The 22806-nt window shown below is 50.5% G+C and overlaps 1 protein-coding gene across 1 annotated transcript in view; it reads right to left on the bottom strand.

Annotated features, from left to right (window-relative positions):
- Nucleotides 1-22806, bottom strand: part of SCUBE2 (signal peptide, CUB domain and EGF like domain containing 2) — an 84558-nt gene that overhangs the window by 34312 nt on the left and 27440 nt on the right. Inside the window, exons 6-16 of the mRNA XM_030885821.2 lie at nt 21692-21808; nt 20930-21019; nt 15356-15472; nt 14333-14455; nt 11662-11778; nt 10151-10273; nt 9618-9731; nt 6675-6761; nt 4810-4914; nt 2371-2526; nt 1754-1960 (exon numbers count right to left, since the gene is read on the bottom strand). Of these exons, the coding sequence (XP_030741681.1) occupies nt 1754-1960; nt 2371-2526; nt 4810-4914; nt 6675-6761; nt 9618-9731; nt 10151-10273; nt 11662-11778; nt 14333-14455; nt 15356-15472; nt 20930-21019; nt 21692-21808 (1356 nt within the window). The remainder of the gene's footprint in view (nt 1-1753; nt 1961-2370; nt 2527-4809; nt 4915-6674; nt 6762-9617; nt 9732-10150; nt 10274-11661; nt 11779-14332; nt 14456-15355; nt 15473-20929; nt 21020-21691; nt 21809-22806) is intronic.

The raw sequence follows: 22806 nt of genomic DNA, 5'->3' as shown, positions 1-22806 counted from the left end.
TGGGGGGGAAGTGAAGGGTGGGGGCAGGGGCATCGGTTGTCTCTGAGAGTCCACACGGTCCAGCAACTCACCCAGCAACAGCCAACTCCCACCATGAAAACTAGAACGCTTAGAATTTCACATAACAACAAACCAACCAGCTCAGTGTTCCCTGCCTGCTTTTCTTTAGTCAGTGGGAATAAAAGCTTGAGGCCATCTTTAAACCAGCCCGAGTGGCCGTTACACTTGACTTTTACTGAGTTTTGGCAAAACAACGGACTTGGGCTCTGGGGCTACTGCTGACGGTCTTCTAGAACAAGAGCCTCGAGGCTCAGGACTGCTTCTTCAGGAGTGCCGATTCTGGACTCCTTGGATCAAGCTTCGTTCCAGTAACACGTCGGCAAAGGCACAGTTTACACTGGGGGGACTCGTCGTCTCTACGCGCCTTGTGTGGGACCAGACAAACACGGGATCCCGAGCAAGAGACTTACCCCTCAGTTTGCTCGTCTATTCATGGGCAAAATGAGCACCTGTCTCCGAAGGCCGCCCTTAGAATTCAATGAGATGAGGCATATCCATGGGGAAATGGCATTAAAAAGATCGTGGAAGTTTTTCACAAACGTTTTGAAGCCCCCTCAGGGTTTAGCTTTGGGGCTAACAACCCCGTTCCGGCTCTGAGAACTCAATCATCATTACCCTAATTACTACAAAGTAAGACCTCGATATTCTCCAGCTTCGACTCGTCAGGGAGTAGTGGCTGTTCGGTGCCATCGAGGTGGTTACAGCCCATAGCGACCGTGTGCACAACAGGGCAGACCACTGCCCTCTCCTGCGCCACCCTCGCCAGTGCTCCTGCGCCTGAGCCCATGGCTACAGCCACTGTGTCTGTCCATCCGTTGACGGTCTTCCTCGTTCTCTCTGCCCCTCCACTTTACCAAGCATGACGTCCTTCTCAGGGACTGGTCTCTCCTGACAGCATGTCCAAAGTATGTAAGATGAAGTTTTGCCATCCTTCCCTCTCCCATAATTGTCTAAAACAGTCTCTCTGGGCAAACAAGTCTTGAAGCTGACCACCCTGGAACTTCCTGCCAGCTTTATCAGAGGAGCAGCATTGGACTACTGAAGTGCCAGTTCTCAAAGTTCATGCTGAAACACACACACACACACACACACACACACACACACACACACAGTACCACCACACTGGCACTCGTGGGTGTCATGGGTGGAATGAAGCTCAGAATCTCATCAGGCAACTGAGGGGTCCCTTGACCTCACCTTTGCACAAAGGTCCCCATAGGTACGGCAGAGGTGATGAGAGAGAGAGATGGGCAGGGGAGAGGGTGGAGAAGGCTTATGAGTGTCTTCTACCCACAGTCTTGCCCCAGCTGGAGAATCAAGCTGCTCCAAGTCCCTCCTTCCCTTAGACCTTTAGAAGGCAGCACTCCCCTGCGCAGCGATCCTACCTCTTCCTTTATGTCCCTCCACTCAGCCAACATTTACTGCATTCCCCCACAAGGAGGCACTATTCCAGGTGCAGAGGACAAAAAGTAACAAGACTGCATCTGGGCCCCATGGGGAACTTCCAGTCTAGTAGATGGGCAGATGGGCAGACACCATCCAGCAGTTACCACATGAGGTGGTGTCCAGAAGGTTCTCTGGAAGGAACTCTGGGAAGGGAGAAAGGGCCAGATTTGTTTTGGGTGGCCCTTGGTGTTTCTAGGGTTCAGGGCGGTTCGGTTAGCAAGAAGGTTCTAGCCAACAGGCCACTCACCACACTGGTTCTCCATGTGGCCCTGGCCCACTCCACAGGCCTCCGCCTGGCCTTCAGAAGTCCGGGGGTCCTTTTGAGGCGCCTCCAGGTCCCTGCCGGACAGCTGCAGGTGGAGCTGCTCCCTGTGTGCTGCTTTCCGGAGCGTGCGGATGGCTTTCCGGAGCCGCCTCTCTGTTTGCTTTACGACACAGCTCAGATCACAGGATGCTACAGGAACAAGAGGGGCGGCAGTGGGGAGGGAGATCAGACTGCAGCCTGTGAGCGTGTCCGGACAGACGGCAGGGCCCACCAACACCCAAAGTTCCGTGTGGGACAGGATGGGGGAGACCTGGAAGCAGGCACTTAGCAGACTGGGCAGCAGTCCATTCCAATCAAAATGTGTAGACCAAAATGGTAGGTTTGGGTTTTTTAGGAAGCAGATAAAACACTTCAAGATCCAAACCAATTCAGTTTACTTTTTTTTTTTGGTTGGGGGGGCGATCAGGGGGACCACACCAACAAAACAGGAGATACTTCAGTCATCGCATTAGCTTTCCCCCCAAGAAAGACGAACCGTGAAAGACAAAGAAGGAGCAGGCTGCGAGCAGCCTGGCATCAGAGACTGCATTCCAACCAACCTGTCACCTCCTTTGGGTTAGCCTCAAGCTCAAACTCAACAGTGACAAACATTTCCTTAGTGGCGCTCCGTCGGCCAGGGGCTCCTGGGACTTGCTTGCCAGAGCTGCATGCAAGGTTTGCGTAGCGGAAGCTCTCTCTTACTGAACTGTGCTTGTCTGTATGAAGAAACAAAAGGATCGGAAGCCAAATCCCGGCAAAGCGTGCAGCTGCACATTCGCTCGATTCAGTAAACACTTCATTGACACAACTCTGCGGGGACTAAGTGATTAGCTCCAGATGCCGAGCCATCCAAGCACTCGGCTCGGAGCACCGGTGACACTGTGGTTTAGCAGACGCAGGGAGGCCTCCTCCTAGGGAACTTTGCAGTTTAGCGCTTGAAAATTCGTTTCACGGATAAATAATGCTCTGTGTTTCTGATGGATCAGCCACATACATGGGAGAGGAGAACCGGGGTCACTTCATCTCCCCCCTGCAACAGCCCCCACCGACCACCCCTTTCTGCTGAGAGCTGAGTCCTAAGGTGCCCACGTGCCCTCCCAGTGGGCTTCTTCAAAACTGGTCGGTGAGGTCTCAGGCAGGGGTGGAGGCTTCAAATAAGGACCGAGGACAGGCCTAGAGAGGACGCCAGCTCCTGCATTCAGCTCAAACTGACCGTAGGCCAATCCCAACTCCAAGGGCCAGCTGCAAAGTACCTCCACAGCAATGTCTCATGTGGAATGACCAGGAGCAATTCATAACACAAAGAGTCAACAGAGCCAATCAATGTCAAGAAGGAGTCTGGCATGGGAATGAGAGTGTGCATGTGTGCGTGCGTGCTATAAGCGTCTGCATATCCCTTTCCCTGCCCTTGGCCATCGCCTCGCCACCCTACAGCTTCCAGAGAATGTGTTAGCCAAAGCTTGTCCATCTGGCCCCAAGAGCAGGTCCACATACCATCCACATTCATTTGCCTCTCATCTGAAATTTTATTCCACTGAATCTGACTACAGGGAACTGTATTATAGTCTTCGCTAACCTGAGGTTAACTTTTCAGAAAGCCAACTTTCAATATCAAGTTACTTTGAACCCTTTTCTCTGGCAATGTTCTCATACCTGTTTCTTTTCTTTTTAAAAAATCATTTTTAGGTTTACATAAACATTGCTGAGAAAGTTCACATAGACCCTCCGTCACCCAGCTTACCTGGATGGCCACATCTTATGTCAATTTGGTACATTTATGAAAACAAGAAGAAGAAGAACACTGGTAAAAGATCAATAATTAAGCTATAGGCCAAATCTATTTTGAAACAATGCCTCTGAGTTAAAAGTGAGCATTCGTGGTCACCGTAGGGAACAGAAGAAGGAGGAGGGGGAGGAGAAGGAGAGAAGGAGAAGGAGGAGAAGAAGAGTCACTGACCACCCTCCCTCCCAGATGTAGGCAACTATGAACAAGAGGGCCAGACTGTTTCCTTTTTGCCTCAAAGTCATACTTTTCTTCCATAACTTGGCTTGTGGTACCTATGCCAAATGTGACTCTTCATTTTTTTCCCTCTTCGCATTCTAAAAAGAACATTTTCCTATGTCATTGGGCATGATTTGCCAACATAGAATTAATGGCTGCGTACTATTTTATCAAACAGTGATCCCAAACCTGAACTTGGCTAATCACTTAGGCAGAAAGTCAAAAAAATGACTAGAGTGATTTTCCTGTTGGGTTGTCTGATTTATTTGAAGATGGATTAGGGAAAGAAGCTTCCTGATATAGGAATCCCCATCTCTTAATGGCGGTCAAAATACATGCAACAAAGTGCTTGCCCATTGCACACAGTTTTGCATGTACCATTTGGTGGCACTGACTGGAGCCATCCTGTCGTGCCACCATCCCTCACCCTTTTCCGAATTATTTCGCTACCCATAATGGAAACGCGACGCTGTTGCTGCTGTGCTTGTCCTCTCTCAAATCATCCTGTGAAGCAGGACTGGGCACGCAAGCCGGGAAAGAAGGGCGTGTTGGCTCTGCTCTTGTCAATAAGGCCAGTCCTCCTGGGATGGTGTTTGTTATGCTACAGCCAAGGGGGGGCCACTGCCTCCAAAAACTAGACCTGCAGGAGCATCATCGTCAAAAAAGCATTCTTCCTGAGCCACGCCTTTCTTCGTTTGTGGTGACCTATGTTTGAAACAAACTTTAAGATCGAGAGAATTTAACCCAATCCAAGCTGCCACGTATCTTAAGCCTCACTGACCACTGTGAACGCACAGGTTTCCTTGAGTCTCCCCAGCAGGACCTCAGCAGGAGCTCTGCCAGCGCTACCCCGTGGGCCCAGGCTGCGAGAGGAGGCCCTGGTGAATCTGCACCAGTGGACCGCTCTGGGCCCTCCCTGGGACTTTGAGCTCAGCTGTCACCTGCCCCATTCCCAGCATGCAGGCGCGCTCCCTGCACCAGCCGTCTGGTTGCATACCTGGTAGTACTGGGTGCAGACCCTCGGGAAACCGCTCGGCCTCTTTCAAACTACACTTGCCTTCATTTAGCTTAAAGGTTACACTTGTCCTGACGGTGGCGACATCTTCAGAAAGAGACAAGTGAGAAACGTTACCTTCAGAGGCAAAGGAATGGAAATATCAGAGGAATAATGTAAACTATCTGTTGCTGCCCCCCCCATGCTACGTACCCCCAAACTTCTGCTTGCCGCAGCTCCCCTCTGACCCCTAAGACCGAGAAAAGTTGAGGTCACCGAGCGTGTAGTATCCTGGACCAGGAACACCAGGAAGCGCCTAAGAGTTACGTCTGTCCCTCCAATTGAGAGATAAACCTAGTACACAATTGTAACCGTGCAAGAGCTGAAAACGGCCTCAATGGGGAGATGAGAGAGGAAAGGCGCTTTGTGTGCCTTTCTGAGAACGGAGTCCGGAACCTCTCAATCCAAAGTGGAAACGAGACAGTTGAGGGATAGGGCAAAGGACCCACTCCTAAAACCCCGCATCTAGGACAGGACGGGGTAGAGGGAGTCGCCTGTGCCAGACAAGGATGGTGCTCAGGAAACGTGGCCAGGAATCCCAAGATCTGGGAGGGACTCAGGGTCCCACCCAGAGGGCCTACTATACAAAAGTCTGCTCTCCGTTCAGGCAGTCTTTACCGTAGGGTTAAGGTTCTGGAGAGAACAGCCTGATACAAAATTCTAGTGTTTTGACTTGTGGTGAGAAGCTGAGCATGCTACTCAATCTCTCTGGCCTCAGGAACCTCATCTGTACGATGGACATAACTGTACTCCCAACATGCTCCGGCTACATGGGGATTAAATGAGGTACTTTTAAAAAAAGCTTAGCCTACTGCCTAGTAAATAGCAAAAAATGAAGCCCTGATGGCTACTGGCTTGTTGGAGTGGCCTAAATCTCCAACTCTCTGCCCCTGAGGAGTCTGGGAACGACCACGATGTCTGCTCTTGCTGGGCCCAGACATACAGCCAAAGCAGCCGCTGAAGGGCAGGGGCTGACACTCCGGACCCAGACCGCCTGGGTCCGACGTCCTCGCCCGGTTCTCTACCTGATCCCTGTGGCGCTGCTACGTCACCTCTCTGAGCTGCGGGCCCTTTCACTGTTTCAGGAGAACGACAATAAAATTGCCTGAAGGTTGTTGTGCGGATTAAATTAACCAGTACACGTGATACCCTGGCTAGCCTATTTTAATGGTGAATCCACATATGTGAGCCATTAGCCCCACATGTCGGGCCCCTGATTCCGCTCACATGTGCAGATCTGCATCGATAATCATCCCCCCTCAGATGCTCTCCGGGCACAGAAGCGCAAGGTGCCCGCACCTGTGAGGAAAAGGCCTCCTGACTAATTGGGAAGGGCTGTCCTTTCTCCTTGGAGAGTCCCTGCTCCCCTTGCTCTGCCCGCATTGGTGTCCTCCCAACTCCGTGTGCCCACCCCAACCCCGCCCCCACACATTCCCTGGGGGCCTCTGAGGGGCTCTGGGGAACAAAGGTTGTCAGGAGTTGAAATGGACCGGGGACAACGAGATGGGGATGCCCCTGGGACTCGCCCCCCGGCTGAGCAGGCCCTTCCTGACCCACTGTGCCCTCTGTCAGGGTCTGTTACCTGAGGAGACCGGTTTCACAGGACCAAGGGCGCTGGCAAGAACACCTGGCACCCAGTGCTGAGGCCATCAAGAGAAGAAACCAAGGGCAACCCTCAGGGCACCACCCCATGAAAAAGACCGCAGAACGGGCTTGATGGAAGGAAGGGGACAACATTCTCTTCACTGTGAAGCTGGGAGATCTTGGGAATCAGGGAGTCCCAGAGAACACGCAGATTTGGTAATTACCCCCAAAAGCAGAGTCATTTGCTTTTTGCTGTTTGTTCCTGAGAGGAGAGGAAGCGCCACAGGTGACAGAGTAGGCCTCTTGCGGTCCTAACAGACAGAACGTGGGTTGTCAAACAGGCGGGCAAGCGCCAGTGTACCCTGGGCACAGCACAGGGCACCCTCCACCCCCACTCTACATGAGCCATTGTCCTGGGTCCCTCCTGTTGCCAGAACAGGTCTGCCGCACGTGGACAGCATTCACAGAAATTTATTCTCCCAGTTTAGGAGGCTGGAAGTCCATATCCAGAGGCCCGGCCTAGGCAAAGCCTGCCTGTCTCTGTCTCGTCTGTCTGTCTCTCCTCTCCCCATGCATACCCCTCCCCAGGAAGGTCTTTGTCTATTCAACTTTGCTTCCTGTTCCTTTACCTGGCTCCTGCTCTGTTCACTGGTTTAATCTCCTGTATCTCCAAAGAGGTCAAATCAAGGCACACCCCACACTATATTTATTAACAAATCTCACAGGCCTAGAGGGTACTATTTACAACACAAATCCCTGGAGGACATAATTAAATCCACAATATTCCATTCTTTGGCCCCCCCCCAAATGTATGCCCTTGCTACACACAAAACACATTCACCCCATCCTCCCCTCCCTCCCCACACACCAACAAAAAACACTGCTCACTGCCATCAAGGGGTACGACTCATAGCAACCTTGTAAGACGGTCGAACTCCCCCTGTGAGTTTCCAAGACTGTAACTCTTTATGAGACTAGAAAGTCTCATCTTTCTCTGCACCCCATCACATTATCCCCCAAACTCTTAAATCAATTCCAAGTCCCAAATCTCATTTTCTGAGTCATCCAAATCAACTAGGAGTGAGACTTCCGGCACCTTCCATCCTGGGACAAAATTCGTCTTCATCTAGGAACCTGTGAATTCTAGAAAGCTTGCCTCCAAAGCACAAAGGCAGAACAGGGAGATCTATTCACGACAAACGGGAACAGTTGAAGGGGACGAGGGAGAGCAGGCACTAGGAACACTGAACACTGAGCAGAACAGACCATAGTTCTCAAGGCTTAGAAATAACCCCTTCTCTGAGAGCACCTGGGTAAAGGCTACAGTCTCCAGACTCTAAGTGTTGGTCATCTCTGGGGGAGTCTATGCCCCAGGCTTCCACTGCACCTTCCAGGCCAGCTGGAATGCCCACTGGAGCAGCAACTTTGCTTCCTCAGCTCTGGGTAGCCCCATTCTCCTAGACCATCTAAGTGGGATCCCCACCCCCTCAAGCTGACAGGCAGGCCCCATCTTTTGCCCTTTGGGCATGGCAGCCACATCCCATCAGCTTTGGGCAATGGTCCCATCCTGCTAACATAGCTTCAAAGCAGTCCCAAACTCCTGTACCTAGTAAATAATGATGAAACTCTTTGAAACCTCGGAGATGTGTGGCCTCACCCTTGGAGATCCAGGAGACTGGCCTTACCCTTTGAAATCATTAAGGTCCTGCTTCCTAGGCTCCTTCCAACAGTTCTGCTGATCTCCAAGCTGCTCCAGGGATGATCCTCCTCCCTCCCCTTCCCTCCTGTCCCCCTCCCCTCCCCTTCCTTCCCTGGGGATAACAGATGTAGCTCCTTCAGCCTGCTTCCTGCCTAGAGAATCCCAAGAGTCAGACAACATTCTCTCCTTCTGTCCTTTCTGACCTCTTCAGTCCACATGGATGGATTTTCTGCTGTGGTAGTTGGTTAGATACACTAGTCACAGGCTTAATCTCTTTTTTAAAGTTTGCGTAGCCACATCCTTGACGGAAATGTTAGGACTCTTGTCTGTAGTTTGTTGAGTACAATTTGGCAAATCTTTAAGTTCTGTTTTCGTCTGGCATCATTCATTTTTGAGTCCATCTTTGCCCTCGTGTATTGTACAATCAGCAGTAGAGACAAACCATGGCGGCCCTGGCTTCTATCTTGCTCAGACATCTCGTCGGGCAGATATCCATTCGTCACTAACACGGTCCACCTTCCACCAAATGGGTGAGCACCGTTGCTTGCCTCTGCATCAAAGCAACAGCCTTCCTCACCTGTGTTCTTTCCAAGCCTCACCAGAGGCCCATCTAACATGCACATCTCTAACAAAACCCTATCGCTGGCGCCATATGCATTCTCTAGGAGCCTCTCTCGAAAGCTCTTCTCACTTCCTTTGAGCCCTGCCCACAGTTGTCTTTGATGTCCCTAATTCCACCAATGGTCTCTTCGAGACCATACAAGCTTTTACCATGGAACGCCTATGGCACCTGAAACCACTTCCAGCCTCTGCCCATCATCCAATTCTAAAGTCGGGCCCCGACACTGGTATTGTTGGAGCAGCACCTCACTCTCCCAGGACCAAATTCGGTCTTCCTTAGATAGTGCTGCTACAACAGAAATCGCACAGGCGATGGCTTACACAAACAGAAATGTATTTTCTCACATTTAGGAAGCTCGAAGTCCAAAGTCAGGGTGCCAGCTCCCAGGGAAGGCATTCTCTCTCGGGAGACTCCGGAGGAAGGTTTTGTCTCTTCAGCTTCTGCGTCCTGACTCTTTCGGGCTCTTATGCGTCTTGGCATCTATCTTATCCCGTCTCTGCTCACTGTTTCATTCTTTGATATCTCAAAAGTGCTACTGCAAGATACACCTAGACTAATCCTGCCTCCTGAATGTAACAAAGACAGGCCATCCTTGAGTGGGATGGGATTATAACTACAGGCATAAGGGTTAGGATTTACACACACGTTTTCTTAGAGGACATGATTCAATCCATCACAGGCCACAAGAAAACACCTGTCATGTGGGATGTCTGCATGTCAGTCTCTGGAGGTGAGGGCACATTTGTTCTAGACTCTAGAAGCCATTTGTGAGTATCTAACACCTGGAAGCCAGGAAGGCCTGTCGCCCGACACGAACACTTGCCCTGGGGACTGGGACCCACTCACCTGAAGAGAGGTGAATGCCAGAGTGACATCTTAGGAAGCACCTGTCTCCTCCACCACTCTTACTGCACTGCAGGGACACATGGGGTGTCCTATTGGGCAGGAGCCCCTTCACTTCTAAACAGGATGAAACATAGACACTTATGGAGAGAAGGAAACGTCCAGGTGTGACAATGACAATTTCGTCCCATGCACCAAAAGCCCCACAATGTCAGAAAAAGAAGGCAGAGCTGACACCCAGCACAGAGCACGGAACTAGTTCTCACCAAGTGGAAGGAGGCTCTGGCACGCTAAATGTCATGCAGAAAAGCAACCAGGGAAGCAGAAGCTTCCACCTGCACGAGGAAGCGCAGAAGGAAACACCGACGAGCCTGCAAATATCTCCTGTTTTTGAACTGTGTCAAGAAGGGCAGCTGTGGAGGGATGGTCAGCTGCCCTCCGGGTCCCAGTCGGGCAGGGGGGAAAGGCACGGAGCTGCAACACGTCTGGGCCAGGGGCCGCCCCGCTGACTGGGTGTGCGCCTCAGCGCCCCTTACCCACACAGTCCTTTTTATTCCAGTGGAGCTTGTGCCCAGGGTGGCACTGGCATTCGTAGCTGCCCACTGTGTTCACACAGACCTGCTGACAGCCTCCGTTGTTGACGCTGCACTCATTCGTGTCTGCGGAACAAAACAGGCCCGGTCACAGGTGCCCAGTCACTCCAAGAGGAGGGCGAATTGGCCTGGCCGCCTTTGGGATGTACGCCTGGTCCGGCCGACCCACACCCACTTCCTGCCGATGCTGGGCAGGACTCAGGTTCCACACTGGGCCAAACCCTTCCCCCATTTGGCACACTCAGGAGGGGACAGCCTCGGACATCACGCAGCATTCCAATGGGAAGCCACACCATCCTCCCGGGGCGCCCAAGGAAGATGGAGAGAAAGACGCCTACCCCGCTGACTGTCATCAGCCCTGCCATTACCTGGCCATTCAAGTTTTTCTCTTTTTTAAATTTTTACAAATTTTTCATTCCATTTTTTCAAGAACTTCTTGAAGCCTAGACACACGCATACATATGCAAACGTGAGAGAGGCCTCCAAAAGCTCCTGAGAAAATGGAGTGGAAAAGGTCATGGAATTTTTCCGTGAGATTTTGAAGCCGTGGTGTGTGTGTGTGTGTGTGTGTGTGTGTGTGTGTGTGTGTGTGTGTGTTTATGCAGAAATAGACAGCATCGTGTGTATGTGAGGTGTAGGTGAGGGGCAGAGAAGGTAAGGGCCTTGCAGTGACCACCCCATCAACCTGAGACTGGTTTCGGTCGACTGGTTAGTGCCCCCAACTAACCAGATGCATACTGCATGCCGTCTGTCTCCTCGGGCTTTCTTGCTGGACGACAAGAGGATGTCTGGCCTAAGCTATTCTGAATCCGAACCCATACATCTGTTTTCTGGAGCCTGCTCATTGGGAACGGGAAGTGGGGAGTCTGTGATGCTCAGTCTGATTTATGCTGCAGATGTCTTGACCTGAGCTTACGTGATGTGACGTCGACCCGTGCTGCTAATTGGGTCCAGGGCAGAGAGAAACTCAACGGCCCCACTTTAGCTCAAAGAGCCAACAGTGAGGACGGAACCAAGGCTTTGCTGTCCATTCCTAGGTAGTGCAGGACCATGGCATGGCCTCTCTGGGGACTGTGACTCTACTCTCGGCTGGGAGGTTCCAAAGGATAGGGTGTCAGCCCCCGAGAGACCCTCCCATTCTCTGCATCCAGCTTGCAGCAGTGAAGCCAATCAAGAGTTCACAGGTGAAAGAGCTCAGCTCTCTCACTGCGGCAGTTCACATGTTCCAGGGATAAATGTGGGAGACTTCCCCCAGCATATGCTGCCCTAGGGCGGATAAACTCATTACTACAAACCAGGGATTGGAAATGTGCCTTTCATCCGCCCCCTCCTTCCCCCGATGGAGGAAAATAAAGACCCCTGATCTGAGGAAACGTGGGCCCCCGGCCCACCCACTCCCCCTGCCAGGCCCAGCCTTCTGCCCTCCTTTTGCCTCTGAAGGGCAGTTTTCTCACCTCCACAGTGGGTAAAGCCATAGAGCGTGTACCCCTTGTTGCAAGCACATGCAAATGTGCCAGGGTGGTTGATACAGTTGTGGTCACAGGTCCTATCCAGAGAGCACTCGTCCACATCTGGAATTTGCAAAGGGAGAGAGGGACTGAGACCTCAGTGGACGGGGGACGGGAGGGGGGGAACAGTGTGTTTATAATGAATACCAGCTGCGTCTGACCGACAACACAAACAACAACAAACAGGCTCAGAAGACCATCCGTTCTCCTCTCCTGTCCACTCAGCGGTGATCAAGAAAGGACAGCGTGTGCACGATTCATTTATTCACGGCCAGGGACCTTATGTCGAAATTCTGTTGCAGACAGCATTTGCCAGAAAGCTCCAGTCGTCTCTCTTGCCCAAGCCTGTCCCCAGGGCTGAGTAATTTAAACGATGTAAATGAAGCCAAAGGAGATAGCTTACCGAAAAGGAATCGTGCTCATCCTAAGGCACTAGTTCAGTGTCATTATCACTGCACTACTATAAGGCACTCATTATCGCTGCACTACTATAAGGCACTAGCTCATTATTGCTGCACTACTATTGCTAAAACGGCAACACTCATTGTATTAGGTGTGGTTCCCTGAAAGGAGAAAACTCGAAGGTCGGAGGTAAATCTGGTTCCCAACTCTCTCTTTCTCTCTGACCTTCCTAGAACCAGTCTTCGGACCCCAGGAGGCCATTTGAGTCTGGATTTTAATGCCTTCCACAGTAGAATGCATCGACCCTCGTATCCCCTGAAATGTTCTCTTGCAAACACCGAAAGGTGGTGTTGACGCTCCCAACCGGATCCTCTGGGCTGACGCCCTGATCTTGTTCCTCACCTTGACTCAGTCCTCCCTGTGCCCCACTGTCCACACTCTGGGGAGTGGCCTCCTTGCCTCCTGTGGGGGTCATGGAAACTGACCTCGGGAGACTGCGCTTGTCATTCGAATCACACCTTTCCCTCTAGTCTGGTCCTCCCCTCTGTCCCGTAGACTAAATTGTCAGTGTTCCCCTTCCTGAACGCTTTGGAAGGTTTCAACAGAATGACGAGCGGGCTTCAAATGGATAAACCAGCACCAGTATGGAAGCCAACCGGACCGTGACGAGACCACGTTTCCAACACGGAGTGTGCCGTGAGAAACCGCAGGAGTAAAAGCAAACATCTGGAGTTGGAAGAATGAAAACGTGAATAAGGAAAGTCAACTTCTTACAAAACCTCTTCGTCCTAGCGTTTCCCAGCAATCCCGGCGATTGCTGCAGCATATTTGTTCTGTGCAAATATTTGTTCTACCAAGACTGGCCAGTGAAAAATTAGAAAAAGTCCGTTTCTTGCCTGGTAATGGATGCCATGCTATAACACCTGCTATTAATCTCAGCCAGTTGTTGGGAAAGAGGGCCCGTTCAGTAGCTGACGTTGGCTCCTCACTGTGAGATTTTGCTTTGTCAGAAAATAATGAGATCACGTTTCTAATTCCTTTTTAATGTGTTTACACAGCTCGCACAGTATTTCTGGCTCTATGCGTTATGAAGCATTCTGTGCGTCAGTACGTTTGCTTCCCAGGCAAACTGAAGTCAACCCACGCAGGGACCGTCCAGAATGAACCCCCTTGCTGGATTTAAAGGCGAAGAGACACTTGAACTTTTCGACAAGTTGTCTACTGAGAAGAGCAAACCGAGAGAGGGGAAAAACAAACAATGGGCGTGGTAAAGACGAGACGTTCTAGCGTCACCATCTGAAGTTAAACCAGACATGCTAGAGAGAGGCTCGAGACCAGCATTCTTAACAAAATAAGCCAGGCCGTTTGTCTATACCTGGAAGAGGAATAACTGATAGCACGTACTTCCTGACGGTTTCTCCCGATCAGTAGGGCACCAAAGGTGCTCATTTACAGGTATAAGTGATTCCCACCACCCTGCCCGCTCAAAATCGTTACTAATCTCAATGACACCAGCTACCCAGAGCGGCCCCACAGCTGCACCGCTTCTGTAGGGAGGAAGGGGTGCTGCTGAGGACCGGCCAGCATCCCCTGGACACAGTCCCCGCCCTCTCTCTGCCCCTCTCTCCCTGAGCCCCAAAGGCTTCCACACAAACACAATGAGGACGTAAACAAGTGGACGTGTGATCTCGATTGTGGACTGAACCCGAGTGTGGGCTAGAGGGTGTGTTCATTTTATAACAGTCATCTTGGCATCGAATTCCCGTATCATACGATTCGATAGTTTAGTCCTATTAAGAAGCGTTGTACACGCATCACTGCAATCGATCCTAGAACACGTTCTTCGTGCTCAGACGCATTGTGATTAGGGGAAAACTTCTGTGATAGAGTCAGCAACTTTAAAATAAATGTTGGAACAGGAAAAGGACTCCTAACCTTAGCACCCCGATCCAGCCCTGTTTACCTTCTAGGTCATATTCCGTACCGAGCAGCAACTTCAGCTGTGAGCTGTTCTAATTTTAGCAGCAGAATCTACCTGCAAGCTCCATCCGTGCTCTTCTCTGGTCCACAGAGCAAAGGGGCGCTCAAGCCGCAGGAAGGATGAGCGAGCGAGGCCTTCAGAACCCTAGCGACCCGGTCTCTGCAGGGTTGGGTTCTGCCTTCTCTGCTCCACCCAGCAGGCCACCGCACCGCGGAGCGACTGGTCGGCACCTACCTTGGCAAGACTTCTCATCTGTTAGTAATTTAAATCCTTTTTTGCAGCTGCAGTCGAAGCTGCCCACGGTGTTCTTGCAGAAATGGGCGCAGCCCCCGCGGTGGGTCTGGCACTCGTCGATATCTGTAACGGGCAGGCACGGGCAAATCAGGCAGCCACCCCGCCTCACGGTCCGCGCATCCCTGACATGCTCGTGTGTGTGCTTCATTAGAGAGCCACGAAAAGACCCGATCCATAAAACCACTTCGGGATGTTTGTGGACTCTGTAAACGTGCACACACGGTCTGGCCTGGCTGAAGCCGTTTTGAAAGACAAGGGCCTCACTCCATCTCTTAAGACCGTCTGGGGGACGCGGCCCCCTGCCTGGCCTTGTGGAAACGGGGTGGAAGAAAGAGTGATGAGTCCCTGTGCTGGCACTGCTTTCCCAAGAACGCTAGAAGGGACTAGAACCTTTGTTTAGGCAAGTGACAATAGCCTCAAAGCTTCTAACTGAGTCCTGATACTCAAATCAACCTGATCTTTTCTCAGGTTCGCCTCCTACCTGGCTGTCTACTCTCTTTTGATCATCCTGAAGAACTGATCTTGGCTGGGCAATACTAGCAGGTCACTGGGGCCTCTCTTCATCAGGAACAGTCCGCCGTTCGGTTGTTCATTAAACTGTTCCCGATAATCATCTTGGCAGCTATTCACACAATAATCTCTCGGCTGTTATTTATGAACGGTTGATATGATCGTCTGCAAACAAATGTTTCCTGAACTTCTGCCCTTTCCGAATAAGGGCCCTGCCTGAAATGGATTATGTAGTGCGTGCACAGGCTGATCTTCTCAACAGTTAATGCAATTACACTGCCTCTAATTGAGCTTCCTCAATTATAACCGTCCACTCGCCCCGGGAAGAAAAGCTCTGTCAATGTGAATCATAAGCCAATCTGGAGGTGGGAGTGGAGGGGAACAGCTGCCTTCAGCAGCGGGGGCTTCCCCCCAAACCAGCACCTCCAGTCTCCCGGGAGAGGCTCGGGCTACCTTTACAGGTCTTCCCATCCAACTGCAGCGTGAATCCAACGGGACAACTGCAGTGAACACCTGTCGAAGTGTCCTTGCAGGTGCGGTCGCAGCCTCCGTTGTTGACGGCACACGTTTCTGACACGGAGGTAAGGGGAAAGGCATTAGCTTCCTGGAGAGGTACTGATACAGATGTCAAAAAGAGACAGTGTCAACACTTGGCAGAGTTGGTGGGTGCCAGGAGGCATGATGGGATACTTAGAGACACAGTCCAAATATCTGCGGATGAGCTAAAGAAATAGCTGCAAGTGAGCAGGTGGTGCTCCCGACTCATCGACATGACCGACCGGTAAAGCTACCCCTTTCTCCCTGCAGCAGAGCGCCTCCCCCTGGCAGAGCTAGCACTAGTAAGTCCCGCTCACCAGCCCTGGCAGGCTAGCCGTGAGTGCAAAGGGGAGCAAATGCTCCTTCCTTCCTCCTGAACACCCCCATTCTACATGAATAATGAGCAGAGGGTTCGCATCAGCCACCAGGACGCTTCCTTTGTCACAGACTAGTGGCTTGAGTCTTGCCGCTGCTAATGAACACATTTCAGATTTCAGTTTGCCTGAAAGGGGGAAGACCTGTCTGAGCCACTTAGGAAAGCAACCAGAGTTGTTTAGTCACGAAGACTTAACCAAGAGGCGAAAACAACAAGCAAATCGCCTCCTCAGAGTCCTGCGCTTCCCCCAGGGACCTGCAAGTCAAAGGCAGTGCTAGCCCACCTTCCCTCAATTGTTAGCCGCTCAGGACCCAGAAACCGGACTGCTTCCACCGCTACTTCGTATTAAAACCCGGTGACGGGGAGACTTGGCTCTAATTAAATATGACAGATGGAATACACACATCCTCTCAAAAGCTCACTGAAGTGAGAACAGATGGACAGAATCAAAGAGAACGTGTGCTTAAAAACCAAGGAGACAGGAGAGGAGACCATCAGTAAAAAATGTAAAAACGTCTAGACTGGGCATGTCAATGAATGAGCAGTAAATGGAACAGCAGAAATGTAGGAAGCCACGCTGGTCCCCTGAGGGCGTCAACAATGGTAAGCTCCTTTGGGCCACCACAAGCTCACTCACTGCCATCCCGACCCTATAGGACCAGGTAGAACTGCCCCTTCGGGTCTCCAGGGCTTTAAATCTCTAGGGGAATAAGCAGCCTTATCTTTGTCCCGATTCGAGCCAGGGGATCACAGAAATGCCCAGGGATCCGAGATACCAAGTTACGCCCCAGAAAGAGAGAAGGACAGATGTAAAAAGAGGGTGATTGGCTGGGAGTCTTCTATATGAAAGTATGAAGGGTTTTATTTTTTTTAAGTTCATGGAAAGTAGAATTAAAAGATGATGGGACTTTTCTTTCTTTTTTAATAGATCATTTTATCGGGGCTCTTATAGCTCTTATCACAAACCACACATCCATGTGTCAAGCAAGTTTGTACATATGTTGCCATCATCACTTTCAAAACATTTTCTTTCTACTTGACCCCTTGATATCAGCTCCTCATTTTTCCCTCCCTCCCCCACCCTTCTGCCCTCATGAACACTTGATAAATTATAAATCATTATTATTTTCATATCTTACACCATCCACTGTCTCCCTTCACCCATGTTTCTGTTGTTGGTCACCTGGGTGGTACGGTAGTGGTGGTTATATGTTGATCATGGCAATCGGTTCCCCTTTTCTCCCCCACCTTCTCCCTACCCTCTTGGTATCGCTACTCTCATTATTGGTCCTGAGGGCTTATCTGTCCTGGACTCTGTGTGTTAAGAGCTCTTATCTGTACCAGTGAATCTGTACATGCTCTGGTATCACCAGATGTGTAAGGTAGAACTAGGGTCATGATAGTGGGGGGCGGGGGAGGAAGCATTAAAGAACTAGAGGATTGTTGTATGTTTTGTCGGTGCTACACTGCACCTGGACTGACTTGTCCCTTCTGCTAGGGGATGTCCAATTGTCTACAGATGGGCTCTGGGGCTCCACTCCATCTTCCTCACAGATCCGGTCCTTCCTTTCACATAGCCAAATAAATACGCCTCTATTTTCCAATGAAAGCAGAGAGCTTTATTCTCTGGAGAAGGTGCACCGAACTTAAGGACGCCAGGAATACCAGAGGGTGGAGTGAGGCTCCGTCAGAGGAAAGTCTAGACACAGAAAGGAGATCTCAAAGCCTCACCATCTCCTCAGCTGCCAGCAGACTGGCAGCCAGTGTTGTGGGAAAGATTCTAATGTGAAATAAACACCCTAAATCAAACAAATAAGGAACTTGGAGGAAATGAAGATGATATAGGGGAAAAAGATACCCATGTTTTGCTTTGTTTTTAAAGATCCTTACAATTAATCTCCTCCGAAAGACAATAAAACATCCATGAGACAAGAGCAAAAGAATAGTCAGAAAACAGACTAAAATTCTTCAAAATATAAACTACAGAAGCAAATTTTATAAAAGAACCCTATTGGAGGATTAGAAGATAAAATTGCATGAGGGGGAAATTATAAATTATCAAGGGTTCATGGGGGGGTGGGGATGAGGAGCTGATACCAAGGGCTCAAACAGAAAGGAAATGTTTGGAAAATGATGATGGCAACAAATGTACAAATGTGCTTGACACACAATGGATGGACGTATGGATTGTGATGTGAGCCCCCAATAAAATGTTTTTAAAAAAAGATAAAATTGAAGAAACTTCCTAGATAATAAAACAAAAAATACAAAGAAAAGTAGAGTGTCAACCCAAGGGTTACAACAGCCAACTAGGAAGAGTTGCAGAAAGAAGGAATAGAAGAATAAAGGGGAAAATCATCAAAAGAGAAAAATAAGAAAATTTCCCAGCTCTAAGGGTTTGTATGTAATATAGGTTTGGCAGCAGCTAGCTCATATTTGCATGTCTACGAATAAATCTAAATATATAAGAGAGCACACAGCAGGCACTATCAGAAAAATGTATTTGCCATAACCAAACATCTCGTGGGACTGAGACACTGGGGTTGAGGGATAGGGACTGAAGTCCTGAGGGGCATCTACGTCAATTAACAACATAGTGCATAAAGGCAACAGCCTTCATTCCGCCTTGGTGAGTGGAAACTGGGGTCCTAGATGCTTGTGAGCAGCCATCTAAAATACCATGTAAAATTAGTCTCCTCCTGGCCAGAGCAAAGAAGACGAAGAAAACCAGACTGAAGGAAACAATCACTCCAAAGAACTAGATGAAACCCAGCTACCACTACCAATACCTCTGACAAGGGTTCCAATAGCGAGAGACAAAATGTAGAGCGAGATTCCAATTCCTTAAAAACGAGCAAACCAGACTTACTGGTCTAATAGAACCGGGTGGAACACTGAGTCTACAACCCTTGGACACCCTTAAACTTGCCTGAAGGGCATCCGAGGGCCATAGTCTGGAGTGTTATCACTCTATTACACCCGTCAACTTGAGCTCTTTTAGGATTTTGAGCTTTGCTCCACATTTTTCTCCCACTCTAATAAGGACCTCCTAGCATAATCCCTTTCAGAGTGGTGAGCAGCAGCAGCCAGGCACCGTCTAGTTCTGGTCTCGGAGTCAAGGAAGTTGGGGTTCACACGGTCCATTAGCCCTCTGGACTAACTGATACCATGTGCTTGGTTTGTTTATTTCAGTCATTCTTCTTTCCTCCAGATGGGGCGAGACCAACACCTTAGGCGGTTGTTTCCAAGCTAGTAAGAGCCCAGTCCCTACTTACCAAAGTAGGATATAGAACACTGTCTTTGTGAACTATGTCCTGCCAGCTGACCCGGATGTCCCCAAAGACTATGGGCCTGAGTCCCCAGCCCAGTGACTCATTCTCTCAAGGTGCTTGGTAAGGGCACAGATGTTTTCATAACAGTGCCCTCGGTCCCCGCTGCTACAATCAAGTTTATTATTTTCAGCAAAGGTAGAAATCTTCTGTCCTAAGTAGAAACGTGTAAAAATGTTTTCTGGCAAATTTTAATATATATATATATATATATATATATATATGTGTATGTGTGTATATATATATATGTGTATATGTGTGTGTGTGTGTGTGTGTATTTGTGGACAAAGTTGCATTCACCTTCCCATACTTGCTCAACATGAGTCTACCTGGGCATCCACTCATCGATAATGGTCATTACTGTCACTGGAGGATGGAGTCTGCGACAGCATTCACCTTGGCTGCCTATAACTCTTGTGCTTCTCCCAGTGAAAACTACTGACTTTTTGAAATCAGGAAAGATCTTAGACATGTCACCTGATTGGTTACCAATGACAGCTCAATGTTTGTACCGTTCCGTGAGGTCAAGCTGCTGTAAGGAAGATGCAGGACCGGGCAGTGCTCCGTTCTGTGGTCACTATGGGCTCAAACCAATTCGACTGTACTTCACAACACCACACTCTTTATTCTGATAGCCTTCCAAAGCACCTGTTTACTCCCACCCACCACGGCTATTGCCTCCACTTTGCTTATTGTCTTCAGCTCATGTGCTGGACAGGCCTTCCCGTGTGCCACAGGCCAATGTTCCTCATCTGCATTCATTTCTTCTATTCTTAACACTGGTTGAGTTTTCTTCCTTGAACTCCCTCTGACATAGGCCGGGGTCTTTAGAGTCTTGCCCTCAGACAGAGTGCACTGGAAAGTGAATCACTTTCACCCCGCCAATCAGCCCAGGGAGAGGCAATCTCCCTCAGAGGCTTACCCGGGTGTGTCCTTGATAGAGGTCACTGTATGGGGTGTGTGTGTGTGTGTGTGTGTGTGTGTGTAATGGTCATGAGCCATGCCCTAACTGTCTTGGAGAACCCCCTGGACCAGTATTGTAAGTTTCTCTGTCTTCCATAAGGCACAGTTCCCAGTCATGGTCCCCATCCCTCTCTGGGCATTCCACTATGTTATATTGATCTGCCACCAAGCATGTTTATAAGACAGTCTTGTGTTTGACCTTTGTAAAGCTGTATCCTAGCAAGCCCTTGGACGCCAAGATGGCCTTAAGTTAATGGTCTCCCTCATCTGGAGTTGTCTTGTCTCTGTCCTGTGGAAGACTTAATAAATGTTCTCTTCATTAAACAACAACTCTGGTTGAGTGAGTGTGTGTGTGTGTGTGTGTTTAAATACACAAATTGCCAGGCTAAGCTAGAGGCTGCCCAACGCACCTGTCATTCAGGTGACTCAGCCAGAAGGAAAGCCGTGTTCCCCAACTACCCCCTTTAAGTGCCAGGCACCGGGCTCCGGGTGCTATCAGACCTGATTAGCTGAGTTACACTTCCTGACCACCTGAATAAGTCAACTTTATTATATCCATGTTAAAGACCAAGAGATGGGGGCTCAGGGCAACCTGCCCAAGGCCTCTCTCGCAGCTCAGCAGGCGCCTTCCATAAAGCCAGCCGTCTTGGACGGTGACTGAGACGGCACCTGTGAAGAACACAGGCTCTGGCTTGGCGAGAGCTGTTCGTCCCAGTCCAGCCCGTCTCAGAGTGGATGGCCCACCCGCTCAGGCTGCTGTGGTTAGTTGGGGAGGGACAAGGCCAACATGAGTGGCCAGGGGTGGGGAGTAGAAGCACGTACCCATGAGCAGCCTTCGTTTCACCCGTTTGTCCCCATCCGCCGCGGAGGTGGCGTTGCTGTCCGTCAGCTCCAGGGCAGTGTCCTCGGGCACTGCAAGAAGAAGCCAAAGCACCCACTTCTCAGACCGAACGAGTCCGGTTCTTCGTCCCCTGCAAGCCACGCCCCCAGGTGAGAACCACTGAAGCAGGGTGCCTCCGTGCACTCAACAGAGACGTGTTGTAATAAGCGAGGGTCTGAAGGAAACACACCTGCTCCGTGCCCAGATCCTTCGTAAACATGACCTACGGGGGAAGATCGCTTAAGTCTAGTGCAAGGGCCAGAAAGACACCAAGGAATGTAAGCTTCCGCTGCACCCGGTCCCCTTTGCACAAGGAGCTCACGAAAACCATGCCACCTGAGTCCCTGATGACCATAAAGGTGGCTGTATCAACCCCAACAGCTTGCTTGGGCTTCGTCTGGCCCTCGCTGCCCTGTGGGATGTGCTGTCTGTCTCCTGCACAGCCGTGCCGGGGCAGCCTGGTCCCAGAGAGGGGGGAGGGCCTTACTGGGTCACACAGGGAAAGAAGAAGGGAGCAGGGCTTAGATGTCCGCCACCAGCCCCCGTCCCCAGGTGTTCACCACTGGTACTCTAACGGGCGAAGTAGTACAGGGCCTGTTTGGGAGCAGACGCTGCACCCCAAAGGCCCTGCGTCTGGGGCCGGGCACGACTGAGTTGCCTGTTTTCAGGGCCTGGGCAGCCCGGGGCCCACCTTTACCACTCACCCAGGCAGCTCCGCCCGTCCGGGTGCATCTGGTACTGTGGATGGCAGCTACACTCCGGGCCGGTGGCAGTGTCCTCACAGGAGTGCTGGCACCCACCGTTCCCATGATGGCAGGTCACTGAGCGGAAACGGAAGCAGCACGGAAACGGAAGCAGCACACAAAGCATGAGTTGGGCAGTGCTTGCTCAAGAACTCTGAGTTCCATTCAGCGAGTCCTGGAGCGCCTGGCAGGTGCCAGGCGCTGAGCCTAAGGAGACCTGCCCGACGCAGACCCCGTGCCACGGGGGAGGCAGGTGTGGAAGCAGTCACAAGACATGCCGTACAAAGGTGGACGCACCGTCTGAACAAGGTCATACAGGAAGGTGGAGGAGGGCGAGTCGAGGGACGGTTTTATGCATTAAGAGCAATTCTATCAGAAGGATCTGGGCCAGGCCTTTGCTCTTGCCAGAGAGCTCTGCATAGTCCAGCTCTCCCGGGCCTTTGGGGAACACCGCAAAGCAGACACTAGTCCTTTGTAGACAGCCCGCTGCCATCAGAGCCTCGGCTCCCGCTCCCAGCAACGGAGCAGAACTGCCCCAGACAGCTCCCAAGGTTGCTGTCTCTCCAGCAGACTGCCACAGCTTTCCCTCCTGGGCAGGTTGGTGGCTTGAACCACAACATCCCGGTGAACAAGCGGGCGCTTAACCAGTGTGCACTGGAGCTCCTGAATTGTATGTATGTGTTAGGATTTCTCTCATTGAATTTCCGTGTGGAACTAGTTCCAAAGAAAGGGTGGCTCTTTGTATATCATTCATGCAACGTTGACCACTCATTTTAAAGACTATATATGAATAGTGTGGACAGCAATAAATAAGTAGATAGATCGGTAGATAGATAAAACAGTCTCCTCACCAAAGTGCTAATAGTGGTTACCTTTGGCAAGGGGAAGGAGATGTTTTCTTTATCGACTTCCTGACTGTTTGGACTCTGACATGAACATGTGGATTTTCTAATTAAAAAAGAAAAATAATAACACTTCTGTGATAAGCACAACGTCCTGCGATGTATGACGTGTGCATGCAGATGGGCCACTAAATAGAAGGACGCGGGAACGTTCTCACAGTTGCTTATGGAGTA

This window comes from Echinops telfairi, unplaced genomic scaffold, assembly GCF_000313985.2.
Source record: "Echinops telfairi isolate 266 unplaced genomic scaffold, ASM31398v2 ScPeMD7_60;HRSCAF=208, whole genome shotgun sequence".
Classification (NCBI taxonomy): Eukaryota; Metazoa; Chordata; class Mammalia; order Afrosoricida; family Tenrecidae; genus Echinops; species Echinops telfairi.
This window is presented reverse-complemented; position numbering and strand designations above follow the sequence as displayed.